This window comes from Haemaphysalis longicornis, unplaced genomic scaffold (genome assembly GCF_048455015.1).
Source record: "Haemaphysalis longicornis isolate Haplotype H1 unplaced genomic scaffold, Haemaphysalis longicornis Haplotype H1 scaffold_7, whole genome shotgun sequence".
Classification (NCBI taxonomy): domain Eukaryota; kingdom Metazoa; phylum Arthropoda; class Arachnida; order Ixodida; family Ixodidae; genus Haemaphysalis; species Haemaphysalis longicornis.
This window is the reverse complement of record NW_027526422.1, coordinates 36,901,106-36,924,464: the sequence shown is the minus strand read 5'-3', so window position 1 is coordinate 36,924,464 and position 23,359 is coordinate 36,901,106. Positions and strand designations below refer to the sequence as shown.

At 49.5% G+C, this 23,359-nt stretch overlaps 1 protein-coding gene across 1 annotated transcript in view; it reads left to right on the top strand.

Moving 5' to 3' along the window:
- LOC144145247 (high affinity nerve growth factor receptor-like) overlaps window positions 1–22,340 on the top strand; it is a gene marked incomplete in the record, with an annotated part of 187,322 nt that extends 164,982 nt beyond the window's left edge. The window contains 10 exon segments of the mRNA XM_077676784.1: window positions 6,456–6,764; window positions 10,548–10,724; window positions 11,058–11,165; window positions 12,925–13,013; window positions 14,168–14,447; window positions 15,503–15,806; window positions 16,497–16,587; window positions 17,765–17,911; window positions 18,614–18,772; window positions 19,957–22,340. Coding sequence (XP_077532910.1) covers window positions 6,456–6,764; window positions 10,548–10,724; window positions 11,058–11,165; window positions 12,925–13,013; window positions 14,168–14,447; window positions 15,503–15,806; window positions 16,497–16,587; window positions 17,765–17,911; window positions 18,614–18,772; window positions 19,957–20,142 — 1,850 coding nt within the window.
- Between the last annotated feature and the right edge of the window lie 1,019 nt (window positions 22,341–23,359).

The window sequence follows — 23,359 nt, the reverse complement described above, 5'->3', positions numbered from 1 at the left end:
CTATGTTTTCTCTTCCCATTATGATGTGTTAGAGCTACTGGAGTGTGATTATTTATGTATTGTCTTTCGGGGCTTGCACTCTTGGGAGGGGCTTTTTTGCCTTCTCTACTGACCTGGACGTCGAAGTCCGTTCCTCCCGTTGCGATGAAAGCCGGAAGGGCTCGACGTCCATGTCGTCATCTGAAGGCAAGGGGGTGCCCAGTGGACTGGGCCCCCTTGACGTGGTACCCTTTCGGGTGTTCTTTGCCTGCGCTGCCAGTGCCGAAGGCGTGGGGAGCACCACAGGTGGCACAGGCAGTGAGGCGGGGGAGGGGGTCGCTGCGACTGCGTCCGTCTCCATCTCCGTGCCCTTGCATGTGCTTTGGGCCGGTGGAGAGGAAGCAGTGGATGCAGCGGCATCCCCAACAGACGTTGTTGCCACCACAGCCGCTGCTGGGTGAGCGAGCGGTGCGGACGCGGGTTGGGCTGCCATAGGCAACCCAGGGGGGGGGGGAGCGGGACCAAGTCCGACTCGCGGTACTGGGTCCCCGCCGAAACCAAACGCCGCTCCGCCCCCCGGCGAGCTGCGTCGGCGTACCTCCCCAGAGGGAAGGAAGCGAACCTCTTTCGCGCCTCTGGGAAGGTGATGTTTTCGGTTATCTTAAGGTTAATGATTTTTTTTTTTCAAGATGAAACTTTTCACAAGCGCGAGAGTATGCTGCGTGTGGACCCTGGCAATTCGGGCAGGTGAAGTTGGTTGCAGTGCAGTTGTCGGAGAGATGATCGTGCTGGGCGCATTTGGCACATGTTGTTCTGCCTCGACAGGAGTTGGTATCATGCCCGAACCTCTGGCACTTGAAACAGCGCCGCGGGTTCAGGATGTACGGCCGGACAGAACAACGGATGAAACCTGCGTTGACATGCTCGGGCAGTGTGCAGCGGTCGAAAGTCAGGATCAGATGTTTGGTGGCTATTTCTTTGTTGTCTCTCCTGATGACGATGCGCTTTACTGCTGTCACGCCTTGGTCTTTTAGGCCTTCGAGCAGATCAGTCTCTGTCTCGGTTAGGAGATCTGCCTCAGAGATCACACCTTGACAACTGTTGAGGCTGCGGTGGGGTGTGACCCTGATCTCCAGATCTGCCATGCGGGTTTGTTTGAGGAGGATTGTGGATTGCTGCTGAGTTTTAACTTCAACTAGCACTTCACCAGTTCTGAGCTTTTTGGCGTCATATGTTTTGCCGATGATACCTTCAAGGTATTTAGAAACAAGAAATACAGATTGAGAGGAAACCGGCTTCGATTTGTCCACAGATTCAATGGTCAAAAAACGAGGGTAGTTATCTGGCTTTGGGAGCGAGATACAAGGCAAAGAAGGAAATGATACTTCGGTGCGGCCCCTTTTAGGGGGCCGATCACGGTTGGGGGGGGGGGGGGTTGAAGATACCATATGGCATAATATAAAAGCAGGGAGACGGGGGTACTTTCTCCTTTGACCTTACCCTGGTAGTCAAAGAGGTCCCGGAGCTCCCTGCCTGGTAGACAGGCAGGGAGCCCATCGGCCGGAGCTTGACCAAGGCTCCAAGGGCCACCGTTCACGGCTTCTAACACTTTACCTTTCAACTTCTAGCCACGGTAGGTGACAGCTTAAGTATGGGGGGCTCAGGGTACGCGGTGTCGCCACTCACCGTCACCAAGATTACTCAAGGTGCCCCGTGCGGGGAGAAGGCCGGATTGAAGCGCCTAAGTATCGCCGGGCACAATACCGTGTTTGTGTATAGCCGTAAGAGCCAGCGCTCGTCAGTCTTAGTCAGGCCCGGCGCCGGAGGCGGAAATCGGAGCCTGTTCGATTTGTACATCGCTGTGATGTCGCGAAATGAGCTGACCGGTTTAGGTTCTGGATCGTCAAGAGATGGAGGGCGAGGAGGGTCCCGGGAATCAAGCGCGCGGGCTGAGGCATCGGCAGCCTCGTTACCACCTAGTCCTGCGTGAGCTGGAGTCCAGATGACGGAACATGTATTTGGGCGGTCCATATAATAACAGCCCTTGAGGATTCGAACAGCGCGAATGGTGATGCGACCTTTGGTAAGATTTTGGCATGCACTCCACGAATCGGTAATAATGATCCGAGATGCGGGGTCCGCTGCGGCGAGTGCTATGGCGACTTCCTCCGCATGAGAAATGTCCGGTGCTCGAAAAGTGAGCCCTTGAACAGGCACGTTTTGATGGATTACGGCTGCCGTGTACCACCCCCCGTGGTGAGGGCCAGACGCGTCTGTGTAGAATACTCCAGGCCGGGACCCATAGCGTCCTTGCAAGGCTGTAACCCGCGCAGTTCGCCTGCCTTCGTGAGTCCCCCTAGCCATGTTTTGGGGTAGAGGCTGGATATCCAACGCACCACGCCAGTCCTCTGGGATTGTGGTTCGCTCTTCTGCCTTATATGGAGATGTAGAGGCGTTGTAAGAGGCATCTCCCAGCGTGCGACTTGGTAAGCCGCAGGTACTGGTTATGGAGATGGGCCTCTTTGAGTTCTCCGTACGTGTTGGTCATGCCCAAATCCGCAAGACGCTGGTTAGACGTCGAGATCGGTAGGTCGAGGGCGCGCTTGTATATCTCGCGGAGAATGTCTTCGAGCGTGTGCACATCACATTTGCGCAAACGTAGGTATGGTGTCGAATAGAGGATCCGACTGGTCACGAAAGCGTTGGCGAGGCGCAAAGCATCGCGGCTTCTGAGACCCCCCCCCACTTGTTTGAGACCCGACGGACCATGGGGCCCACTTGATCCCCGACCATACGTAACTTGCGCAGGGTTGTGTCGACTTTCCTGCTTTTGTGTATGAAGAGTCCCAAGACGCGGATTTCTTCGCGTTCCGGGATTGGCCCGGTGCTCAAGGAAAGTGCGATTTGAGTCGTGTCTTTTGGTTTGGGGCGAAGATGCACGTACTCCGATTTTGCAGGGGAACATTCGAGGCCGCAGCGGCGGGCGTATTCATCTACGACCGTTGCTGCATGCTGCAGGCTGGCCTCAATGCTGCCAAGGGAACCCTGGGTTGCCCACAGCGTGATATCGTCGGCGTACAGAGCGTGCCGTACACCGGGGATATCCTTCAGCAGTGGGGGGAGATGAGCCATGGCGAGATTGAACAAAAGAGGAGAGAGGACCGACCGCTCCCTGTGGTGTTCCTCGAGTACCCAGAGGATATGGGCCATGCTCCTTGCCTTGAATGCGGAGGTACGACTGCCGTTCAGTCAGGAACTGACGGATGTACCTGAAAGCATTATACCCACAGTTCATTTGGGACAGATGGGTAAGAATGATTTCGTGGGTAACGTTATTAAAAGCCCCCTTAAGATCTAAGGCGAGGACTACCTTATCGTTACTTGGATGCTCGATCGGCTCAATGACGTCACGATAGAGTTGTAGGAGAATGTCCTGAGCGGAGCGATGTGGACGAAAGCCGTGCATAGTGTCGGCAAAAGTGTGCTGGACCTCGAGGTAATCGGCGAGCCTATCTCTAACCATTGTTTCCATAAGCTTGCCCACACACGAGGTTAACAAAATGGGGCGTAGATTTTCGATGTTGATAGACTTGCCCGGTTTGGGAATAAAAGTTACCAGAGCCGTTTTCCAATCAATTGGTAGCGGTTCGCGCCCCTCCCAAATTTGATTGAAGTAGTCGAGGAGGTGAAGGTATGCTGGGTCTGGGAGGTTGGCAAGAAGCTTAACCGTCACTTGATCCCGACCCGGCGCCGTTCCTCGCTTCATTTTCGACAGGGCCGCCTTCAGATCGTGGAGTTGAAAGCAACGATCCAAGTCTGCGTTCTCCGAGCCTGCATATGAGAACGCCGGTTCGATGGAGTCCTGCGGGCCAGAGATATATTTATCCCTAAGAGCCTGCGCCAATTTATCCGCGTCACCCGCGTAAGCGTGGAGCGCGCGTTGAAGATGTTTTTGCGTTTCTGTGCGCGTTTGGCTAGGGTCGATGAGGGCCCTGAAGAAACGCCACGTGCTGCGGTTGGACATATGCTTGACGGCATTGTTGCAGCGTTCTACCCAATTGGAGTCAGCGAGCTGGGCCGAGTACTCGGCCGCTTCCTGAGTGAGGGCTGCTATGCGGAGTTTGAGCTTACGGTTATGCTTCTGTCGGCGCCAGCGGCGGACTAGGCTACGCCGAGCCTCCAAGATATGCAGTAGATGTTTATCCACCGCCGGCATGCCTCTGAGAGCTGAACTGTCTGCTCAGTTTGGCGAAGCGACGTCACAAGGTGTTGAGACCAAGTGGCGTAGCATTGCTGAGCTATGGGGGCCGAAGTCGTGTACTCCGAACGGAACTTGTCCCAGTCCGGAAGTTTTGCTTGTTGATGGGGACGGGTAAGGGGATGCGTCCGAATTGTAGTGAGAAGAATGCAGTGCTCGCTGCCGAGGGTTTCATCGGTGTTGAGCCATTCTGCATGTCTGATGTGCTTTGTAAGTGTGAGATCAGGACATGTGTCCCGAGTTACAGAGTTGCCAATGCGGGTTGGGTGTGCGGGGTCCGTTTGGATAGTGAGGCCCAAGTTGGAAATAAGTTCCACCAACTTTCTACCACGCCGTTCCTCGTTACGGTAACCCCAGTGAGGACTAGGGGCATTAAAGTCCCCTACAATGACAAGCGGCTCTCTGCCTGCCACCGTAAGGGCTTTGGTAAACACATCAGCGTAAGTTACGTTAGGCAGTTTGGGAGAACTGTAGATGTTGAGGATGTGTAGGGAAGGATCTTGCTTCCTAAGCGGGAGGAGAGTCACCATAACGTACGAATAAAGCGGATCGCAGTCGAGATCTGCCAGTTTGGCGGTGTAATTCTGATGTACGCAGAGTGCGGTTTGTGCATCCCTTTGGTACACGGTATAATTTGTGAGAGCTACGTGCTCGCCCGTCTCCTGAAGGGCCACTACCGCGGGCAACTGCGTATAGGTTTCTAAGTGGAGCCGGAGAGCAGCCCGCTTATTGCGTGCCTTAAATCCGCGGCAATTCCACTGTAGGATTGTAAAAATAGCCAAATTTGCACGGTCGCGGCGCGATCTAGGGCCGTTGCCCGCCATCGTTAGAACTAAACGTGTGGGGGGCCTCCAGGAGAGCAGAGGGCTGCATAGGGGCTCCGCTGCTCAATCCAGTGCTCACTTCCGAGGTCGCAGTCGAACTGTTAGACTGCTCGTCTACCTCGGTCACCTTGGAAAGGGGCCGGGATGCTTGAGAACGAGGTCCTCGCTTAAGCTTGGGACGGCGGGTGAGCGGCCCAGATGTCCCAACTCACTGTTAGCCACTGAGCCACCGCGGCGGGTGTGTATCGTATTCCTGATTTTGATGTTCCGTGGTGCCGAATTCCTATGTTGTCATGATCCTGATGTTCCATCAGTAGTTGCACATGGTTTGAATGTTATTGCCCATTGTGAAGAGTAGCGTGAATGGCAGTTCTGAACATTTGTTTCTAGAGGAATGTTTGTCTTTGTGAAAATTGACTTCCTTGTTACGACATAAATGTGCGCCGTAACAACAGATGGCTTTGTCGTAACAACAGCACTTCTATTGTCACAACAAAGTTTTTTTGTCGTACGACAGAAATTATTGTTAGGTTTTTGCGGTATTCCTGTTGTGATTATAGACTGGACCCTTCCACTACTGTTAAGATGGAAAACCAGCGAAGCTGTATCGATGGATAAGTATGAGGTTTGTATGGTGACTTGCGGTAATTATTGAGTAGGCACATACACATAGCTGTCTAAGAATTAATTCCAAGTTAACTGTCATATAATTTTTCGCGGGATTTAGTTGTGAGAGAACAAGCGTTCCAGCCGTATACAGTCGTCTCGGCTAGATTCAATTCGCTCCGAGATACCTACGTTAGATTGAGAGCTACGGAGAATTTTATACGAGCTTTGAAGCAAGTGCGTGCGATTCCTAGTCGACGCGGCGCGATAGTAGTAGCAGATAGACGCACGAAATTTCGTTCAGAACCTGTAGGTGGTATTCATTGAAGAGTTTGGCTGTCAATTTCTTCGCTTGGCAACACTGAAAACGGCCACGGACATGGCCGAAGCGCCACGGACATAGCGCGGCTTGTGCCGCTGCGACAGCTAGGACTTCGAAGGAAAAAAAAAACACCGGCGTGTGTCGTCTTCTCCGTTTCAACCCGATTGTCAAAGGTGGTGTCAACAGAGACGTTATTAATATCACTCGCATTGGAGTCGAGACATTACTTTGCGTTCGGTGGGGTAGAGTTTGGAACGTCCAACACCGTCATGTGTTTAGCACGGACAAGTACCGCCATCCCGCGGAGCCCGACGTAACCAGTGACGGCGCACTCACATGGTTGCCTGCATGCGTGCCTCGCCAGTGAATACAAGCTGTAGCGCACGACAGCTTCGCTGTAAATGAGCACCCGTGAGCTAACTTTTCGTGACAGAGGCACGGAGTTGTCCTTTCCGTCTCGCTACAGACGTTCCAGAGGTGGAGGTGGTCAACACGAGCGTTGAGGTGTTCCAGCGCCAGCGGGTGACGCTCACATGCCGGGGCCGGGGCCAGCCCCCGCCGCGGGTGCACTGGAACACGACGCGTCTCGAGGCGGCGCCCTGGGACGTCAGTACCACCGTGGAAACCGAGATCGGCCCCGACGGCGAGCCCGCGTCGGTCACCACCACCGAGCTCATTCTGCACAGCGTCGACGGCACGGCCAACGGCATGCTACGCTGCTACGCCGACAACATGGTGGGCCGATCCATGGCCGAGGTCAGCCTCACAATCGTCAGTGAGTATATACGCATCATCCACGCTGACTTTGATTTCGGTTTCCTGTAAAGGAACGACGTATTGGTGTTCTTTTGCATCGTTTCTTCGGACACTCGTCTATAAGTTACTAAACGCGTAGAGCGCTGCCTGTAGGGGCGCCACTGAAACCCCCCTAGCGCCCCGTTTTGAAAGCAGCCGCGGGAGGCTCCGGCCCGCTCGCCGCTGTCGCCGCTTCTTTTGCGGCACGTTCATGACTGAGATTTACCGTTTGTATGCGTTGGAAATACTTATTTATGTGGAGCAGTCACTCTGTTCGCAAGTGTGGTGTATTTTCGAGAGTGTAAATGCTCCTGACGCGATCTTAGTGTGGTACATTCGGTCTGTACAAGCGCCAGGTGTGTGTCACTGGCCGGAGTCGCGAAACCAGCATATGCATGAGCTGATTGTAATCCACTGCCCTGAAATTTACTAATGGTGTCTCCGTAAGCACCGTTTCCTCAGATTGACATGCTATGGTAATACACTACGATTTAAATCGGTTTTGTATGCTGACATAATCTATCGGAGCACTCATACCTGACAGCGCGCAAGTTACGCTTGCCAATATCATACCTCAGATCTTGATAACTGCCCTGGACAAGCCAATGTGGCCTGAATTTTACGAACGCTCCACGAAAAAAGTACTATGGATAATGCGAAATTGCACTCGGCCATCAGTACATGACAAAAAAAAATGGTGGGTCGTCTTGTCGCAATTGGTGAGCGCAGCTCGCAAACAGTTCATCTGCTACACATATACAGTATATCCTCCGCGAACAGCGCGACGACGGGCTTATAGAGTAATCCGCGCCCATGACTAAACACTTCTTCAAAACGTCGTCATATGACAAAGTTAGCCTTGCAGAGCCTAGCACAAACTGGAATCAGAGGGCCTTATCAGATACCACACTCTTTCACCGACACCTTTTATCGCTTGTGAACTGTCTACCCTGTTTGCTTAAAAAAAAAACATAAAAAAACGCGTCCGTCGAGTGATCACCTGCATGTATGTTGAAGTCTAAAACAAGAAGAAAGTGAACGATCAGCTTCTGTGCGTGATTACTAAAACGATCGTTCTTTGATTTCGCTCCGCATTTGTACACGATTGTTATCCGTCCCCCTCCTCCTCCCACCCATGTTGAAATGCATTCCGCATCTTGTTGGTCTGGTGAGTCATACCTGGCCTAAATTTAGTCAATCGCCTTTAGCATTTCCAAGGCTGCTCTAGCTGTTTTTCTTTTTTATTATTTCCGTACGAGCTATTCTGTGTCTTCTGGACTTGAAGACCGTTTATTTTTCCGGGGTATCATTAACTTTCCTTAGTTCTTCCCGTAAGGCATGAGCGGGCAAATATTTACGCACAACCTGGGAATGTACCTAACGTTTTCGCGTGGCTTATATTTCCATAAGAGGCCCAAGTTATTGTCAGGTATTTTGCTATGACGCATATATTCGAAACAAAGCCGCATTCGTTGTCCGCGCTTCAGGACGAAACCAACCTCTCACTGTGCCAGTATCAGGTCTAAAGGAGGCGACAATGGAATTTACTTGTGCCTGATGTGTTCGGAGGTGACAGTGGTGCTATGCTCCTGCCGTCGCCGACGCCCGTAAGAGCGGCGGCGAAGCGCGCAGAACCGCGCCCGCGGATCGCTCTCGTTGGCGTTCAAGCACTCTACCAAGACGCATCTGTGGTTGGGAGTGCCGTAAACGCACTATTTGCTTACAGAAGTCACCATAACAAGTTGTTCAGAGCGCGGAAAAGCAAAAAGGAGCGAAAGAGAACCAAAACGCTGCATGAGCCCCTATCAGCCACGCAGCGCTCATCCCGTAAGTGCCACGGAGAAGCGGCGGTGGGCGGCGCAGCGATCGCGAAGGTCGAGGCGCTAGTGACCTGGCCTGCCTCAATCCAGTGCTTTTTAAGTGCGAATGCACTTCTTAAGCGAGCCTGAATCGTCCGCCGCCGTAGTCCGCATAGCAACAGCTGCGGGTGCGCGCGCTCCTCGTCTTCCTTAGCAACGGGGGGAGATGGGCGCGCGCTGCCTGGCCGCTGACATGGCACATACCCACGTGGGGGATTGGCCAGGAATCGGGCGTGAGAAGGGCTAATGCACCCGCTTAAAGGAGTACTGACACGAAATTTCAAAGATGGGCGCGCGCTGCCTGGCCGCTGACATGGCACATACCCACGTGGGGGATTGGCCAGGAATCGGGCGTGAGAAGGGCTAATGCACCCGCTTAAAGGAGTACTGACACGAAATTTCAAAGCTGAGATCCGCTCTAGCAATCAAGTACAACGACAACACAAATAGGTGTCTGTGAATAAATGCATCTTTCTTTCTTTGTAGTTGTGTGTGTGTGTGTGTGATCTCTCTTTCGCGAACATTGCCGAACCGCGCAAATTCAACTCGTGCATTCGCACTTTCACATTCTTCCCCTCGGGGAAATGCGGGGAATTTTTTATGCGTGAACATCGCTCACGTGTTACTTGGTTCAGTTGGCAAAAGACGCGGAGTCCCCAGATAGACCTAACCATACTGCGCGGCGAGGCCGGGACATGTTTTCAAATTTAAAAAGAAAAAAGTTGTATGGCCTTCATATCAAAGCATTTAAGCAGTCTCCAAAGGGCTCGGTATAAAGCTTGGTCTCTGTAAAGCCGGCTTTGCCATACTCTGTGTTGCAGTGAAACTTACACGTAACGAAAAATGAATGAATTTATAGAAAATTTAGCTGCGTAAATTCTCGTGAAATGCTTTGCCGTAGAGCTTCACTGTCCACGTGGGCATTTTACAGGGGTTGAGCTTGTTACTACTTATGGGTCATGTGGAAAGATTCAGGGACTCCGCTTCCCCAGCCCCCTTTCGCCGCCCATTGTCACAATGGCAAAGGCGTCCCCGTACCGAACTCCGTCGCCTCCGTCATGTAGTGGTAGCGTGGTGGACGAGCGGTGAGCCGAAGAGCTGCCTCGGTGGCGAGAGCAAAACTGCGCTGCTTCATCCCTGCATGGCGAGAGATGAACAGCGCCGATGCAGGAACAGTGTCCTTGCGGGCTAGCTTAACAGCATGTTACGGGCAAAGTGACTCACCATAATGGAGGCCAGATGCGATCTCACACCAGGCGCTGACCGGGCGGAATTTATACGCACAAGCGCCAACTGTCCGCCGCCTTCCAGCGCTTCGCACACGTCCCGAACAAAGTACACACGCAAAAGAACACCCTTTCCCGGTCTCGTGATAGCCGGCACACGTTGAGAATGAGAGAGGGGGGCAAGGAGAAGCTTCCCCGCACTACACCAAACTTTTACCACACGCGCACAGCGTAGCGGCGCACAGAATCGCAACATGTATTTGTAAGTGCACTGCCCCCCGCATGGCGAGCGTTCGGGCGGAGGAAAGCGTGACGGGAACACATCCCCTGAAAGCTCCTAATTGTGGCACTGCTGCATAGGCCCATGCTTATCAACGCTGCTTGCTCTTTTCATCGATTTCACAGACAGCTCATAAAGACGTGATAACCGACTACGTCGCGCAAGCGGCAGCATCCGGCCACCTCAGAAGCGATGTGGAATGCGGTTTCTTCGACAGAGGGCTAGTTATCAGCTCCTTCGTACCACACAGATGTTCTTGCAGCATACCTGGAGAATACGATTGATTGATTGATTGATTGATTGATTGATTGATTGATTGATTGATTGATTGATTGATTGATTGATTGATTGATTGATTGATTGATTGATTGATCGATCGATCGATCGATTGGCTGCAGCTCCTCCCCGGATAACGTTTATGTGCTTGGGCAAGGGATACTACCACTACATCAAGTACGAGGCGGTGGCCTATCCCATGTACAACTGGAGCTGGTACATCAACGGCCGACCGCTCGTTCACGACAAGACCAAGTACAGCGCCATCAACAGCAAGACCGATGCGGCCATCTACAGAGGTACGTACGCGTTGCAAGCTTCCTGGGGGCTGAAAGAACTCCGAGGTAGCTGTTCCAGACCTTTTCGCTCGTCAGTTACAAATGTGTGTTTTTTTTTTTTTAATTAAAGCACTCCTGCGCCGTTTCTTGCCGCTCTCGAATAATCTTTTTCTAGCGAATGACTGCAAAAGACCGCCCCCGTTCTGGTAGAAACATGCCTGCATTGTTCTCATTTAATCTACTTTGGCGGAATACACGCGCGGCAGACAGCCTAACGGAAACTTCGCTCCTCTACTTCGTGCTGCAGCGCGTATACCATAGCTGCTTGTCTGAGCGAGCGATGCGGCTGCGCAGGGCACCTGGAGTTCCAGAAGGACCCACCTTCAGACACCGGTCTCTACATGCTGGTCATCGAGAACGAGTACGGCGTCGCCAACCGGAGCCTCGAGGTGACCATGCAATGTGAGGGCAAGCTTACGGCGAGGGGACTGGTTAGTGAGGGGCAAAGAGAGCCTTGCGCGAAATGAGCGTTTTCTAACTCTGGCGTGTGTTCACGAAACTGAACGTTACTGATGTGAAATTTGCAAGCCAAAAAAATATATTTTCTGTCAATATAGCGGCGTGAGTGAGAAATCGAGAGTTATTGCTTGGTGGCACTGCCAGGCGACCATATAGCTGGGCGTCTGAGATGGGGGACCATAAAGCAATAAATCATTTGTGAATGTCCTACCGTGCAGCCTTACTTTTCTCATTTCTGGCCACAATTCAGCAAATTGACCCGCCGCGGTGGCTCAGTGGCTAAGGCGTTGCGCTGCTGAGCACGAGGTCGCGGGTTCGATTCCCGGCCGCGGCGGCCGCTTTTCTGATGGAGGCGAAAAGCAAAAACGTCCGTGTGTACGAGATTTAGGCGCACGTTAAAGATCCCCATGTGGTCAAAATGAATCCGGAGCCCTCAACTATGGCGCGCCTCATCGCCTGCGTTGCGTCGGCGCGTTAAACCCTACAATCAATCAATTAATCAATTCAGCAAATTGACCGTGCTGCAAGACAAGCCCACCTTTCTCTTTCTTGCACATCATCCTGTTTTCTTTTTCGCGAGACGGCGAAGCTACGTTTTGGAAAGGTCGTGCACATAATGCCGATAATCACGCCTGCTGCTCTCACTGGGGCAAAGAGAACATTAAGCATTGCCTTCACTGTAAAAAGTGACGAAGACAAGAAACTTAATATTAAATAGGCGGCGAGAAATATTTGTCCACTATTATCACCCGGGTGATCCCGGAAAAAAAAAATCGTGACAGTGCTATATACGTTTTAATGCCATCGCAACTCGCGTAACGACATAGTCAAAGGGTCCGAGTTCCTACAGTACCGAGGCAGGTATACATAGACGCACAGTCATCTTTGCAGAGTTAACCAAGTTAGTTTACACCAGTCTTATTCAGTAGCCTCTTTTCCCTCTCCCCCTCTGTCCCTACCCCAGTTGCGTGCACATGATTTTTCTTCGGGCAGGGGTGCTAAAGGCACCCTAAATTCGATTCGAGTTGCAGCGCAGTTTTACTGTCCAAAAATTTTCGGCTATTCGAAGTTTTGTGAACAATGTTGCAACACATGTAAGTTGGCTCTGCCGCACAAAGTTTGAAGCTTCACTGCACGAATGCTTGCCGGTTGGCTTTTTTGCACGACACTAAAGTCCTGCAAAAAAGCCTGACACGCGCAAGCCTTGCGCGAAACGAGCGTTTTCTAATTCTGGCGTATGTTCACTAAGTTTAACGTTACTGATGTGAAAGTTGTAAGCCCCCCCCCCCAAAAAAATAATTTCTGTCCATATAGCGGCGTGAGTGAGAAATCTAGAGTTATTACTTGGTGGCAATACTTGCAGCAAGATACTGGTCAGCCTCTCTTAGCATGCATAGCCTCTTCTCGATGACTGCAGGGACCAGTACGATAACCGACATTTCTTCACGCAGTGTGTGCCAAATTTTTGTGCTACTGTGTTACCATCTTGTGTTTATCTTCTATCTAAAACTTTCTGTATCGTTTTGTTACCAGCAAATGTGAGGAGTAACGTTTGTTAGTTCGTCATTTCCTAAGTTATTTCTCTTTCTTTAAGTTATATTTTAGACGATTCATACATTTTAACGCAAAGATTCTTTTTTTTTTTTTGAAAATATTCAATTTGATTCGCAGCCAGCTCTTACTATTTGTGTTCGATTTTCAGTCCCAAACAGCAGCAACCTTGTTCCAATGCCAGTGCCTTCGGGGAAGCCACGGGTCCAGGAGAGGGAGACAATGTCAGATGCTGAACAGGCAAGTAAAGCGCTCTTTTGCGTGTGTTAAATTAAGAAATGGTTACACGCAAAGTGTTAATGGAGAGCTTCTTTGTTACATGTAAAAATTCAATTCTTGTAATTAAAGCCTTGTTCTAAAAACCATAAAAAGAAAAGCAGCTGAATTCTCCTCTCGAACTCAACGCCCCTGTAAACCATTTTCATCTGCCAACCAGGGGAGAGCACATTACAGCTGTGGTGCAATCAAGGAGGTAAAAAAAAACTTGGGTGCCACACCTTTTCTAACGACACACCATTGCTCATTTACAACTAATCTTATTTTTCCTTAGTACTACGTATACGTAGGCAAAGGGCAATTGGTTATTATGAAACCAACAAATCGAAAACTGAAAATGCGCTATTACAACACTGCTGTTGAGGCAAAACCGACCATGTTGGTACAGATGCTTGAATCGATTTTTGTTTGTTTTCCAAAATAAATGACAATTCGCAGAACCAGCGTACACATGCCAGTAATTGCTGTCAGATTGCAATTTCAAAACATGACGAGGGCGCCAATCGGTTGTACTCGTTTGAAGCTGCATCCTGAAACCTCAGATGGTGTTTTCAACGTAATTTACACCTGGTGCGGATTTCAGCTGCAGGAGATCAGCAGGGCAACTCTGAAAATGAGCGCCTGCTTGAGTGCGCATTCAGATATGCATTGACTATGTCCAGAGCAATGCAACGGCGTTCCTTGTTTTAACACGAAAGTGTTTTATTCCCGGATACACCAAGATTTAACTGACGTCACATCTGTCACGGAAATGACGCCAGTACAACGGAGCAAGCGGCCTGTAAAGGGTGCACCCCTGCACACAGGGTCTTCTTGCGGGGAAGCAACATGTACTGAAGACTACAGTCTACTTAAGGTTGTTCCTTTTCGGGTTTTATATTTCACTGACGTCATATCCGTCACGGAAATGACGCCAGTACGCCTTTGCCGAAGCGACCCGCCAGCAGGACGTCGCTCGCCAAGCACACCCACAAGACAGCCACTGACCCGCAAACCAGGCTCAGCTGCAGATTTCGCTGCACATTTCACTTTCACGTTTTGCCGATTCCTATGACAGAGAAATCAACCAGGGGTTTTTTTTTTTCTCTCTTCCTGCGGACGGGCTTTGGGCACAGCAGCAGCTGCCGATGATCATCGCACTCAGCGTCCTCCTGGTGGTGGTGGCCGCGGGGGGCGTGGTGGTGACGCTGCGCTGGTGCCAGTTCCGGCAGGACTATGCCGCCGAAGGCACCCGGTTTTCTGCCTGGCTCTGGGACTCGCTGCGTCCCGGAGGCCGGCGCTGCTTCGACCGCAAGCGCGTCGTGGGCCGGGAGCGCATCCCGCTCAACGTGGCGCGCATGGTCGAGAACCCGAACTACCCCGTGTACCACCAGGAGACACTCAAGGGCGGGAAGACCGGTGAGTGACCACACCCCTCCTTTGGCGCTCGCTTTTGTTGGGACTGCCGCTTATATATTCCATGTACGAATATATATATATATATTTCTTGGGAAGGTGAAAAACCGAAATTTTACCGTTTCTGACTGTTCCACTGCAAATACTGTCCAAAAAAGTCGCTTCCAAACGTGGCTTTGCAGAATAGGGCCCATTTGGGCGGTGCACTCTGTAGCACGTTCTCAAATAACAAGAACAATGGCCACTGCCAGACGACCATATAGCTGGGCGTCTCAGATGGGGGACCATAAAGCAATAAATCATTAGTGAATGCCCTGCCGTGCAGCCTTACTTTTCTCATTTGTGGTCACAATTCAGCAAATTGACTGTGCTGCAAGACAAGCCCACCCTTCTCTTTCTTGCACATCATCCTCTTTTCTTTTTCGCGAGACAGCGAAGCTACGTGGAAAGGTCGTGCACATAATGCTGATAATCACGCTCAGGGTTCTCTTTACGCCTGTTGCTCTCACTGGGGCAAAGAGAACATTAAGCATTGCCTTCACTGTAAAAAGTGACGAAGACAATAAACATTGGGATTATGGTAATGACGACGAATATGGTAGCAGTGGTAAAAGCAAACAAGCAGAAGTACGAGCCTGGTACACCTGGGTGTATGCGAGGAAATTTTACGATTTGCAATGCACTGCTACCGAGGAGGCTCCCATAAACTTGCAAATATATCAGAGCCACTGAGCAAGAAAAGTAACAGCCATTCAGTTCATATCGAGCCTTTTTTCGCGAAGATGGCTTGCACCCTTAGGGCAGTGGGAACCAGGGTACAATGTCAGCCTGCTTAGCGAAGGACAGCGTGGCGTTAATCTCTTTCGGCATTGCGCTGTGCACGGGTGATGTAGCGATTAGGGCTGGGCGGGCTGTTCTTGAAAGTCTATCGGTGCCGTGCAGGGCCAGAGTAGTGCAGTTATGAGGTCGGCATTAGACACATGGCAGGGCAGTTGGCCTCCACTTGCTCAAGCATATGACGCCGCACATGCGACTGGTCTCGCTCTCCGGCCCAGCAGTGCGGCACATAGCGCGCGAGAAGATCAGCTTCATCCAGTCGCTGGGCGAGGGGGCGTTCGGGCGAGTCTTCCTGGGCACGGTGGACTACCTGACCCCGGACGAGCCCACCACGCTGGTGGCGGTCAAGACTCTGAAGGACGCCGCGGTCGAAGAGGCCCGCGTGGACTTCGAGCGCGAGGCCGAGCTGCTCACCAACCTACAGCACGCAAACATCGTGCGCTTCTACGGCATCTCCACGGATGGCGACCCGTTCATGATCGTCTTCGAGTACATGGAGCACGGCGACCTCAACAATTTTCTCAGGTAATCACATCGTGGTATATGTATGCTAGAGTTTTTGGGAGCTATAGAAATTCCTCTAGCATACAACACACGGCTGCTCTACCCTTGCGCAAGCCCTACAGAAAAGGGTGTGGGAATGCAAGGCAACTCTTCCAAGACACTTCGTTGAGCATCAATGGTGACACCAGCTACTGCTGATAGCGGAGGAAACATTATCTTGCGCCACATGCAAATTTGACGTGAGGGAAGCAGGGTGCAACAGTGAGACCAATAGGTCCCTCCTTTTGTCCCAGTCCGCCGCGACTGACTAACCTTGTTGTTGCCAGGCAAGATTATATCACACATAGCCATCGTTTGAGCTACAAACTATAAGGACCTTACCCAAGGAGTATTTGTCCCACGTCCAGTAAGCGCCAGCTTTAGCTGGCATTGTTTTGTAGAAACCAGGGAGTGGCCACCTAACCATACACGTCAGCTTATAAACCATACTCTACAAGTGCCATTAGGTGCTTTTTGGTAATTTTACGAAAAGTTTAGTCATTCAGTGTAAGGGTATCAATTTTAAGATATACACTAACAGCCAGATAAGTGTTCGTCCCATCTTCTCCTCTTGTGCCTCCCTGAAGTTCACGCTTTGCCTTTGGTCATATTAAAAATGTGCAAAATGTTGTGTTCATTGTCATCCCCCCACCCCTGGGTACACTCTTCCAGGGATCGAGGTCCCGACCGGTCAGTACTTGATCCGGGTGCGAAGCCTGTGGCACCGCTGACCAGAGCTGACCTGCTGAAAATTGCAACACAGGTAAATGCTTGTTTTTGTAGAACTTGATTTGTTGAGTCTATACCCTGCTCTTTAAATATTAAGATGCTGCAATTTTTCTGTCCCCTTTGATTACGAGAGATCGTACCTAGCTAAAACTTTCTGGAATTGAATTCTAAGCCCCGCCAAGGCTTCTGTGAGTGCACATTCAGCAGATTTTGTGTGGGCTAGGGGCAACATTGTAGAGAGATGACTTACTTCCTTTCCCCTAATTCAGTTTACCCCCATTGCTTGCTGCCAGATCTAGAGTCGAGACTATCAGAGCTGTTCTCCAACAGAAGATGCGTATGCTCTATATGGGATGGAGGAAAAATGCAAAAACAAAGCACATTTGAGCTGCTGTGTCGTTTCGGCAATTTGAACCTGGGGCCTGATTTTTACACCGCTTATTGTTAGTGTCACATCCTGGATCCTACATTATCGGGAAATTGTCATTGTTGGCATTAGAATCATTACGAATGTAAGAGATTGGCCCAGAAGATACATGTAAACAAGCCCTACCACCGCCATTGTCTTCATCAGTGCACAGGACATTGGCGAAGAAGCTAAAAGTACACCAACATACAAAGACAGCTAGCAGCGTTTCATGGTCATCAGGAGCAGGAAAATGCTAAAAAAAGAAGTGTTTGCAAACCTTCCCGTGGTTAATGGTAAATATTTTGTTACAAAATATGTACACATGGTTATGCATATGTGTAACCATTGTACACATATGTATAACATCTGTGTAAAATGGTTACACATATGTGTAACCAACAATGTTTATTTATTCCAGAGATGGTGCACTGAATACATGTTCCAGCCAGCGTATCCATAAATGACACGAGCCTGTAGGTCATGTGACCATGCACAGTTGTGAAATAAAGTATATACTTCGAGGCCTTAGCTAGAAAGCTGCAAGGTCAAATGCTCGAATAGTGTTCATGAATTAACTGAAACGCATACTCAGTCAGTATTTTAAAATGATCATAATCTATTATTTGGCAACATCTGCTCATGATCGCAAATAGGCAGCACCCCAGCCATTTTCCTGCACTCCGTAAGCATTACATGGCTGGTGCTGTAACTTCTCCACCCGTTGAAAGCAAAAAGTCTGAAACCTTTTCTTGTCATTGCCCCCAGTCACAACAAAATTGCATCTACCATCTGCATGTTGCAGGTGGCGACTGGCATGGAGTATCTGGCGTCGCAACACTTTGTGCACAGAGATCTGGCGACACGCAACTGCCTCGTCGGAGACATGCTGGTCGTCAAGATTGGCGACTTCGGCATGTCTCGAGATGTCTACAGCACAGATTACTACCGGGTAAGTATCGAGGTGAGCATATATGGCCAGTCAAACATATCATGTAAGCGCAGTCATGAGGTTGGGCACCCTTTCTGAAGCATTCCCAGATTCACTGAAATGTTTAGCTGTCAATTTCTTCGCTTGGCAACACTGGAAACGGCCACAGACATGGCCAAAGTGCCACGGACATGGCGCGGCTTGTGCCACTGCGCCCACACGCCGCAGAAAAAAACACACCGGCGTGCATTGTCTGCTCCATTTGAACCCGATTCTCAACGGTGGTGTCAACAGAGATCGTATTAATCGTACTCACATTGGGGTTCACTTTGCATTCGATGGGGTACAGTTTGGAGCATCAAACACACTTCGTGTGCTTAGCACGTACGGACAAGTACGGCCATCCTGCGGAGCCCGTCGTAACCAGTGACGGCACGCTCACATGGTTGCCTGCATGCATGCCTCGCCAGTGAACACACGCTATAGGGGTAGCTCGAAGACTTTCCTCTGGCAGATAGCTGCACAGCAGTGCATATGCGAAAGTGATTTCAGGGACTTGTTGAGTTGCCTTGTGCAGTGTCCAAAATGGTTCTTGGCATGGCAAGTAGTGTTCCCTCACTTCTCGTGCCCACCTTGCCCAGAGCACCTCCTTCGAACACGGCCACGCAGGTTTGTTGGTGTATGTACACGAGTTCTGAAGTAGCTGTACCTTGGTGCATGCAGGTGGGGAGGCACACGATGCTGCCCATCCGTTGGATGCCACCAGAGAGCATCCTCTACCGCAAGTTCACCGTCGAGTCTGATGTATGGAGCTTCGGCGTCGTACTCTGGGAGATCTTTGCATTTGGCAAGCAGCCCTGGTACGAGCTGTCCAACCATGAGGTAGGCCTCTTGGTGTGTCCAGTCCAAGTGAAGACACGTGCTCAAACCGCAGAGCCAATAATAAATGTACTGCCAGTGACAGAGTACAGGTAAACAGGATGATATCGACCCCAAAACCTGCCTTCCAGCATTTCAGTTGCTGCGAGGGGGTCTTTACTTTATCATTATAAATGAGCCATGCCTCAAAAGGAGCAGCTGCATTTGTTTGCTACATTTGATATTTCGAAACACGCTTTGTGTGGCTGACTCTGCACGTATGATGTCCCCGAGATGACTTCCAGTCTGCAGCAGTAAAATAACGTTAAAATAGTACATGAACAAATCCAACACTTACCAAATTATAACACAAATTTGCTTACAAATATGAAACATAATCGTGCTTGCAGTAGCGCGATCACCTGCCGCCATCATCATTATGAACGACATCCTATTATCACCAGCAGCAGCGCGTGGCCTCGAGCGTCACCGGTGCCACACACCACATCACAGATGGAACAGGACTTCGTGCCTGGGTGCTTAGTTCCAGCAAGACTTACACACAAGCAATAAATGCAGGAAGCCACATGCAGACAACCGAGTCCACGGCCCCTTCCTACAAGCTCTGCCAACAGTATATAAATACAGAAGAAAACGCACTGCAGATTTCAGCAGTATTCCGAAAAGTACATAACTAAAGCAGATGTAAAAACTGACATAGACTGCAAAAACAAAGCTAAAAAATATTAGTACATAATTTTATAACATTAGCAACCTTTAACACAGTGTGCAAATGGAGCACCACATATAATGTAAAAAAAGGCTGCAACATTCATGCACGTACTTATGTCATGAAATCCCTGCACTTCTTTTATGTATATACCCTCTGTGGTGGCATAATGGCTAGCACCTAACTCGAAGCCGGCCGTACACCAATTGGGATTCGGCAAAGTTTCTTACAAGTCGCACCAATGCCACTAGTATATTGATTGTTGAGGACGGGTTTCTATCACGAAATTGTTTGATGTTCTGACCAATTACTTCCAAAGTGGCACTACAGTTCGCAGCTTCAACAGTGCAGCACAGAGTTGACAAAACAGTAGAGAGTTGCCAAGATTTGTGTAACAATGCCCCAACATTAGCCTCAATTTTGTCAGCGACTCCGTTACGTATGTTGTTGTAACTGTGGTGGTTGTGACCACACGCAGGTAATCCAACAGGTGACCAGCGGCAAACTTCTGACCAAGCCCGACGGGTGTCCGGAAGAGATCTACCAGATGATGCTGACCTGCTGGAAGACGCAACCACAGGACAGATGCCCCATCAAGCTGCTGCATTCTCAGCTGGAGAACTTCTGCAAAGCCGAGTCAGAGTACATGCCCATTATTGAGTGATCACCCACGCTGCTGCAGCTACTGTGATAGCGACACCGCTCCCCGGGTGTGGGCGTTACCTTTGGGTCACCTCAAGATGGCCACCCCGTCTGGTATTGCACAGATTCACGATGAGGACAGTGGGAACAGATGCCAGTAGATGACCGCCTGCATGTGTTGGTCCTGTTAACCTCAACAAACCGTTCCACGTGTTTTAAATACTGTGGCAAACGGTTATTCATTTGTGCTACCACCCATGCAGCTCGCGCGGCTCAGTCTACCTCTCAAAGGGTTGAGAAGATTACAGTTCGGCTGCCGCTTTACAAAGGTCACACTTAATGCAGCATGGAGTGGGACTATCAGTACGCGGCATGAGGGAAGTCAGTGGTTTCTGGTCAAAGTATCATTCCGCAACATGCATCTAGAAAGTGACATCTAGCTCTGTAAAACACATAAAGGCAGCAAAAAGTGATGACACTGCAGCGGTGGAAGTTGTCGTAATTCTTTCAGAGAACACTACGTTCAGGCCATTTTTGGCAATGAGGCACAAGTTAAAACCAGCACTTCCGGCGACTGCGACATTCTCCATCGTCAGCTGGAACTTGTATCCCGCCCACCACCTCTTCTTCACTCACAAAGCTCTGAAAACACCCTGAGCAAGCCATGCTTCTGTATGCTGTACCAGCACATTGTAACAAGCCTAAAGAAAACATGAACAGCAAGAAAGACCAAAGGACTCTCGATATACGACGTTTCAACGTTGAAGTAAAACCTTGTCCAGGGTACCTCCTGACACGATGAGCTTAAAGAATGCATAACCTCTATACTAGTAGTGAGATACCCCTTAGTTGTATAGTTATAATGGTAACAAAAATCCCCCAGCATTCGTAGAGCCCACTTTATTTATTGAGCTGCATTCTTATTGAAGGATGCCCTATTTTTTGCAGGGCGCTAACGCGCACAAACTGAGATAGTATGCATTACAATGATAAAAGGGATACTAGGAGTGGCATCGCTGAAGCTGAGCGTGAAGGTGTTAGTAACAAGGCAGCTAGCATCGGTCGTCAAAGAACGAAGAAGTCATCACCGTTCCCACAAAGCATCGAATATGACGAACTGCACCTGGTCCCACCACCCAACTCCCCATCCAGACATCTTCGTGCTGCAACAGTTCGTGTTCTCTACTTAAGGACTTGTGTGTAGTTGTGTGTGAGAAAAGTTACAGGAGACGCTGCCTGAACCATGTGTAAAGTGATCGCGTAGAACTTATCTTCAGCGGTGTGCTTCTCCCTCTCTGACATTGCCTGTTCTCGGCGGTGAGCATCGGTGGTGCTTCTGGACAGTGTAGAGGGCCGCCGTGCGGCGGAAGTGTGCTTGTGCAAGTGTTCAGTATACAGACTGCGTGCGCTTGCTGTCGGTTCCTAAGTGCCCTATGACACAGCGCGCACCAGGGTGCATTAAAGTGCTTTTATTTTTTGATGTGCAGGCAGCGGCTGGAAAATTTTGCCACACCTTGACGGTGACTACACAGTGAAGGAAGTTGTTTAAGTTGTTTATACGCTTCGTGTGTTATGCACATAAATGTACAAATGCAGTTGCCGCCCAATGTTTACGTTCAATGAGCTGGTCACCTGATCTGTCGACATCCACACAGCTACTGCTAAGGATTGGGGCAAACAGAAATGTATTCGTTCTCGCGCGAATATTGAGGTTAAACAACACACATACTGTTCATGGAGAATTGCATTTAAAAGTGCTGTGAAAATGGGGAAAAGAGGGAAGGGTAAGAGAAGGTGGAGAGGCATCTAATGACGGAAGAGGAAAATGCATCTCCTACACTTCCCACTATTTATCTGCATTCTCCACTGAAGTCTTTTACAATTTACTGAAATCCACAAGAACAGTGACTTTCTGCTGGGCTTAAATTTCTTGATCCATTAAAAGCTCATACAGGCAAGGGAAACATTTTGTTTCCTTCAAAAATACTGCAAAATTTAAATTCTACAACAAGAAAGGTTAAAAGCTAAATTTATGAAAAACATATTCAAAGAAAACTAAACTTCACACCCCAATATCACGATGAAGAAGCAAGCCTCGGTACGAAGATGCTATGTGAAAGAAGTTTGCAGTATCACAGCAGATGTATAAATATACCCTCATTTCTGTAATTAGAGTACTTTTTCAAAGTGTATGTAATAAATTACTTTTCTCAGCTGGCACCCGGGTAATGTAGTCAGTTACATTGAACAATGATTTAGAATATGTGCTATATCTCTGCAATTACTTTTGACACAAATGCACCGGTGTTGTTTCACTGTTGGCACAATACAAAAAACAACCGTTTTCGCAACAACAACTGCAAGAAACCTATACAAAATCATGTTCCGTGTAAGCAGAAAATGCACGTGAGTGGCGACGTCATCACAACTGCCAAGAAGGCCTTAGCGCGGCCCTTATTTTGTGCTGCAGAAGTTACGTTCTCGTCGCTGCTGCCTCCGTGTTACACGCATTTACTAACAGCAGCTTTACACACCAGTGAGCAATTGGCAGCATCGTGTTGCGCAATACAGCTTAACCTCGTTATAATGAACACAGATATAACGAATTATCGGCTATAGCAAACTTAATATGAACTTTGGTTGGTCACGCTTTATTTCAATGACACTCACTCTTTTATAACGAAAATGAAACTGCGAGAGCCGCGCGCACTGTCGAATATAACGAAGGAATATTTGACCAGTAGGCTGAGAAGCTAATTGGAAAAACTCCCGGCACCCGAAACTGGAGAAGTAGAAAAGGCCCCTTTGTTCATGGACATCGTGGAAAACTTCATCCTGCTCAGTGCTGCGAGTAGCCACCAGACAAAGATCTCACCCTTCCTCGAAAAAATGGAAATGCAGGCCTGTTTTGTAAAATGAACTTTGTTCTGTTGCAACTTCCTGTTTCATGTTCTGGATCATTAAGCTTGAATTGCCACAGGGAGAAACATAAGGGTTACCTTATTTATAGTAGGTTCGAAGATTAAAATAATGTGTTTTTGTATCAAGGATCTTTGCAGAAGCCAGATTACCGATTGGTTTGAACTAATTTTTGGATCTACTGTTACAACGAATATGGGATATAACAACTAAACTGCTGTCCTGATACTACTTCACTGTAGCGAGGTTCAACTGTACCTTGTACTATCAAAGAGATGCTGCAGCAATGAGCTATTCCACTGTGTGGAGGTGAACGACCA